General features: G+C 39.1%; 1 protein-coding gene across 15 annotated transcripts in view; it reads left to right on the top strand.

Annotated features, from left to right (window-relative positions):
* Positions 1 to 6,451, top strand: part of LOC135487843 (synaptotagmin-like protein 4) — a 72,364-nt gene continuing 65,913 nt past the window's right edge. For 4 of the 15 annotated variants that reach the window (XM_064771960.1, XM_064771955.1, XM_064771959.1 and 1 more), the window contains exons 1-4: positions 568 to 1,112; positions 2,782 to 2,922; positions 3,335 to 3,550; positions 3,940 to 4,070. In XM_064771960.1, coding sequence (XP_064628030.1) covers positions 2,813 to 2,922; positions 3,335 to 3,550; positions 3,940 to 4,070 — 457 coding nt within the window. In that variant the 5' untranslated portion in view covers positions 568 to 1,112; positions 2,782 to 2,812. The other 11 variants (XM_064771958.1, XM_064771947.1, XM_064771948.1 and 8 more) reach the window with 10 other exon arrangements.

Raw genomic sequence — 6,451 nt, 5'->3', positions numbered from 1 at the left:
TTAAAGGGAAAGCTGACAGAAATTTTGTTGTGTCAAGACTACCTTTTCTTTATCTATTTCTGCCCGATTTCTGGCAGTTTTCGTTATATGGTCACAACAGACCAAAATCTACTGAGTAACAACAGCAGACATGTCTGACAGGTGGCAAGCTATCATTAGGTTACCTATATACACATTCCTATGTCAATTGTCAAGTCATACACTCAGACTCAACACTGGTTTAGGCCTACTGTATTTTGGCCTTGGGCTTTATACTTGTACACTCCAGTACTCTTCACTAACTTATAGATCTACATGTAGGCCTTTGCATTTGCGTTGTCTGTTGGCCTATGCCCTAGGACCTATAACTAAGGCTATATTTCGCTAAATGTGTAGATGAGAAGGCCTAACATTCAAATGCAAGTCCTTTCCCGATCCCTGATCCCTTGGCCTTGGCCTTGGTGGCCTTCCTGGTACTTTAGCCCCCCCCCCCCCCCCCCCCCCCCAGGCCATAGACAGGCGAGGCCCCTCAATCTCATTCTTTTTGTCTCATCACCGCAAACATTAAAGTACCACTTCACTTTGAAGTTATCAATTATGATAATAGTATTTGGCCATGCACCGGCTTCAACCATTGATTCATGATTGGGAATGTAATCAGCTGCTACTATCAGTGGTTCAGGAGGTTGACACCAGAATTTTATTATCTTCAGCGAATTTCAACAGGTGTTGATTGAACTGAACTGCATAACATTAACAAGGACCTAATGGCCCAGTGAACATATCCCATATAAACACATATAACTGGCCTAAATAAACATCCAAGGCATCGTTGGTGCATTTTCCGCTTGTCACTAATGTCAGCTGCCAGTTTGCATAAAAATAAACAGCCATATCCTCGTGCTTTTCAATATAAAATGGATGAGTTCATTGGTGTTGTGTGATGAAATCAACCTCAAAGTGATTGTTGGATACATTAATTTTCAGTTAAATTTCATTGGATAACTTTTCAGGAGTTTTGTTTTGTGTTTTTATTTTTTACTTTGGTTCGGTCTAGTGACATTACGGATAACAAGCGATTGATCGGATTTTGCCAAGATGCCTCCGTCCTTGAACAGAATTAGGACACTGAGGTGAAATGTCTTTTGGTTGCAATCATTTGTAGATGAAAAAGTCACTTTTTCTATCTGTATCATTCTCTATACATCACAAGCGAACCACAAATTGACTGTCTTCTGGTGAGCATTCCTCCTGTGGTCCAGATATGAGTACCAGTGTTGCTTTTAAAATCCACTAACCATGTTTATAGGGCTGCACAGAGTCTCATCAGAGGGCAGAGAGTTGCTTTTTGTTCTAGTGGAGATCAAAATTATAGATCCCCTAAATAGATGATGTCAATTGTCATCATGAAGGCGTAATTATACCTGTACATTTGTGTAATTGGGTTCCAGCCCATCATCGTAAATGTCATTTCTTGAAAAAAACTGATAAAACGCATATTCCGCTTAGGAAGGTTTAATGACTGATACTAGGTGATTGGTGTCCATTCATCAATAACCTACTGGGATTTAGACTCAGCATGTCATCATATATAAAACATACTACCCTCATATATAGGCCTGCAAGCCCACATTTGTCTTGGTTCACTGATAGCTATTATTCAACTAAAGGCAAACATTGTTCCTGGTACACACTGGGTCATTGCGATCTCGGTTTTCAGGCAGTGGCTTCTGTTCCGGGTTACAATTCATTAATATTTTCGCTTTAGTCTCATTCCCAGGTTCGTATGTATGCTGTGCAACTCTATTTCAGTTCAAATAAGATATTTTAGGCTTACGTGTTGTTTCATCTTGTAGCTAAAGGTAGGCTATACATGCTACAACTTAGTACAAGCCTATTTTAAGAATAGCTTCTGTCAGGACTTCTAATCTATGCCACTGGTCTAAGTGACTGTCTAAGTGACTGTCTAAGTGATATTGGGTTTTTCTTGATTTGGTTCATGAATGCCTGTATGGTAGTTCATTTTCCAGTACAAATGGGACATTTTTTTCGCAGTTGATAAGGGGTGTCCCAAATGAAAGACTAGATCAACTTTGTGGTTCAGTCAGTTTACATGTATGCATCCTAGAAGGAGGGAGCTGATGTGCTCAGACTGAAATTTCGATTGTCGCTTTGCGAATGAGCAAAAGAAAATTTAGTTTTAATTGATTTTGTGATGGTCATTCAAAAAGGTTTTGGCCATTTTATACATAGATTGTAGGACTGAACATGTCAAACTTCAATCAATCTGTTTATATTGGACTTGTCAGTGACAGTCTAAGGTAAAGATCCATGAAAAAAGTCCTTAAGTGTTTTATTGTAATGAAAGGTAAGGAAATAAGTCTTCCATAGAATTAGGATGGTAAATTAGGCCAACTTGTCATGTCATGTGTGCTATGATAGGTAGGCTTGACTATGCTATGCTATAGGACATTATAGGAAGTAGGGTAATGACATGGATTATGCATGTATATAACATGTGGCACTGACCAGGAAATCCTATGTCAACAACAAACTTGATGGGCCATTACCATATAAGATTGGCATAATGTCATCTTTATTCCATTGAAAAACAAAACAATTCATGGAAGGCAGGATGGATTCTGAGAAGTCTCAACTGCTGTCTTCGTGATGAGGATACTAGGTGGGAATGAGCATCGAGAAGTTTTTGGTAAAAAATACATGTCGTAATGTTTTCTTGATTAGTTGGCTGAGCAGATTAGGTTTTACTAAAATTTTCATTAGTTTTGCATCGTTTTTCAGATAATTGTGTAACTGAACTCCAGCTTTCGCCATGGATATGCTAATAAACTGTCAACACCTCACCCTCGAAGAGAAACGCCGTATTCTTGAGGTCCTACAGAGGGATGACGCACTGCAGCAGACGGAACTGACCAAAGTACAGTAAGTCGCACACTGTTCATTAGTTTTTAGACCTGATTTCAATGGATATTTAGAACTTGTCCAGACTGCTGCCTTTATAGTGACGGCTTCTGAATAAAAGAGTTTGATGGCCAATGCAGAATAAGGAAATACAATATGAATAATGACAAATTGTTACTGGACATGAATGGTACCATCAGAGACATCATACATGTCATAACCCAAGAAGTAAAAATCCCCACCGTTTAACAAGTAAGACTTCTGGAGATCTGTGGACCTAAGAGCCTTGCGTTTTCAAGATTATCAGAAGAGCTTTCAAACAAATGGTTGTCTTTTCAGTAGGTTTTATAAAACGGTTATTGACACTCTGGGGCAATTTCTTTGTCCTCAAACTTGAGGATAACTTACATAATCTATGTTGTTACTTTTTAAGGGCTCTCAAAGAAGAAGTCAAAGACATTAGACATCAGTCTGTCATCAAAGCAGGCGACGATCCCGAAAAGACATGTGTCCGATGTCGGGCAAGATTTGGATATATATTCGACCGAGGAAACCTCTGTCCAAAATGTCATAGTAAAGTGTGTCAACAATGCATGATGCAATTTGATACACCTGGGAGGTGGCTGTGTCGTCTCTGCTACAAACAGCGGTAACTTTGTTTGCAAACCCATTTTTTGGACCTCACTCTCGCAATAATGCTGAGGTTTCTTAGGCAATAGCGCTGCATAGAAACACCAAGTTCTGTTTATTTGCCTCTGTCATGATGAGCGCACTGGTGTGAGGATCTGTTGTGGGGAAACAAAATGGTCAACTTATAGTGTTAGCCTTTGATGTTGAAATCCAGAAAGTTGACTACTCCACTACAGGATGTGCTCATCTGAAGAGATGTAGATTTGTTCTTGAAGATGGTAACCTTCCTTAAAGAATACAGTCAACCCCATTTGGCACATAGGTAGATGATTTCTGGGCAGGATTATAGTACTGGTGGGGCCAAAATTTCATTTTATCAAAAAATGAGGTATTCCATTTATTTTGCAGCGAGCTGGATAAAGTCTCAGGAAACTGGCTGAAGAAGCAAGCCAAGAAGAAGGGTGTCAGCCGGGAACAATTGGTGCCAGGGAGTGTACTGGTCAAGGCTTCCATCAAGAAGGAGCTGGGAATATCAAGCAGTAAGTCGATTTTCAGTTGTTTTCCTTGGCACCATTGGCAATACAATAACCATTCGGTCTTATAAAATACAAAGGGCTCTGCTTAAAAGGTTGTAAACATAAAATGATGCATGAAATTAATTACTTATGCATAACCAGGGTGCGCTTTACCACTATGATATGACAATTTTAGTTCTGTGGGAGATTTGTAGATGGCAATGGCACTTCGCTTTGAAGTCGAAGTCAAAGACCAAGTAGAAGTGAAAGCACTTTAAAGAACAGAAGGAATTTGTTCAGAAAGATTCATTTTTGCAGTTTGTGATGTCAACTTGTACATCATCTGCTAAACAAGTGTGTTCCGTTGGAATCCCTATTGTATTATTCTTTGAATATGACATGTGTGACACAGCCATGATAATGGCTTTTTTCAGTTTTGAAATGATGCCAGGTCGATTGATCCCATAGAAATTAGAATACGTTCCATAACATGATGGATGGCGGTGAATGGGCATTTTTAATGTAATTCAGAAAATATGTCACTCGTGTCAGTCCTGCGTACACATACAGACAACAGAAAAACAGAAAAAACACAACCAAATGAACTGAACTAACAGCCCCTAATTAGCCAATTTGCCAATCTATATTATAACAGGAAACCTATTCTTCAGTTGGGATGAATATCACATGACATAAATATTGGGATGGTGGGAATATATTTTTACATCTCTTTTCTCATCACTTTCTTGCAATACAGCTTATTCTTATGACTTCCCTTCTTCTTAGACTTAAAGGCAGATGGTAATATTGAGATTATGAGGTAATGGTTGTGTTGTTTTGTGCCCACAGTTGAGGTGCAATTTGTGTTGAATATAGATCTACAATTTAAATCTTTATTTTAATATCTCAAAACATGTTTTTTAGGTTCAGAATGTAGATGCAATTCTGCTTCTGGCTTGATTCGAACTCACACCCTCGTGTAAAGCAACACCGCTAGAATTAAGGGACATCAACGGTCACTGCTAGGGAAACTAGGCCAATGGAATGGGATTTTGCCTAGAGGCTAGTGTCGATGTCCTTTGGTACAGGTGATGTTACCTTATACAAGTGTGCGGATTCGAATTTGTGAGAAGCACTCTGAATCTAAAAACCATGTGTGGAGATGATTAAAATATTTACATCGTTTTACGTAGTTTTACGTAGTTTGCATCGTGTAAGATCGACATCATTGTTTTGTTGTGTTTGCCCATTAGATGATTGTGCATGACACAGACAAATGCACCCGATATATGCTTATTGATTGCATTAGAATGTCGTTGGAAACATCTGTCCACTGCACAGTTCGTTTCTTTTGCATGTTGTTCTAAAGTCAATTGTTCCTCTGTTTTCTTATTCAAAAACAGCTTTGTCTTAGACTTAGTTAGACGTTTGATGTCCTACCAACACTCTTTAGGCTATTTTACTTCGAGTGACATAAAAGCACGATAGTTTAGTAAAATGTTGAATTCTTGCATTATGTGCAATTTGATGATGGGAACTTACTACTGTAGACAGCCGACACCTTGGTAATATTGCCCTTTATAACTCTGTTGGTCCTTTAAAGGGGGAATAAAGGCAAAGATTTTGCATCATTTTTGTTGAAAATCACTTCTTGGAGGCCCATGACTGATACTGCTCGGAGCAACTCAATATATCACATAATGTGCGCCCTGTTTTCATTCAGTTTTCTCAAAGTTACCCCTTTTGACTTTGCCTACAGTCCCCCTTTAAACAAGCTAGCAATTATTTCCACCTGCCTGTGCTTAGAGCATACCCAGTCTGTCTGTTATTTCATTAGTGCTTTTATAGCCATTAGCCATTATTGCCATACCGGTACCGGTACTTTAGCCGTATGCTGCTAATGAATATTCATCGCTAGAGTATTGACCAATCGGGAGTAGTGTATCTACGCCAGTCACTGATGTAGCATGCATGAAATTTAGCACAACGTGCGTCGTAGCCAATGTCAACATAACGTATCGAATCAGTATTGAGAGAGTCAGGATTAAAGCTTTATCTAGTGTTCATCATGTGGTTGATCTCCTAGTAGTGGAGATTTAGGATTTATTTGTGGATATTCTGACGATTTGTGGATAAATCTGCAGATATGTCGATGTTGGATAAGTTCCGTAGCCTTGTGGGCGAAGTACTTGCCCAGGCCCAGGGAGCAGGTGAGATGTGTGATGTCATTTAGAAAGGGTTCCAAATAACCCTGCATAGGCCTACTGTATTTTTATGTGGCTTTAAGGTCACGTCAGTGTACAATTACAGATGGCAAGTTTCAGCAAATTTGCATGCATAGTAACTGTACTACAGCAGTGTTTGTTTCTATTTCCTAAGCCACAAGGAAATACGAAGAACATGGC

Source organism: Lineus longissimus, chromosome 5, assembly GCF_910592395.1.
Source record: "Lineus longissimus chromosome 5, tnLinLong1.2, whole genome shotgun sequence".
NCBI lineage: Eukaryota > Metazoa > Nemertea > Pilidiophora > Heteronemertea > Lineidae > Lineus > Lineus longissimus.
Note: the sequence above shows the minus strand (reverse complement) of the source record. Positions and strands in the feature narration are given on the sequence as shown.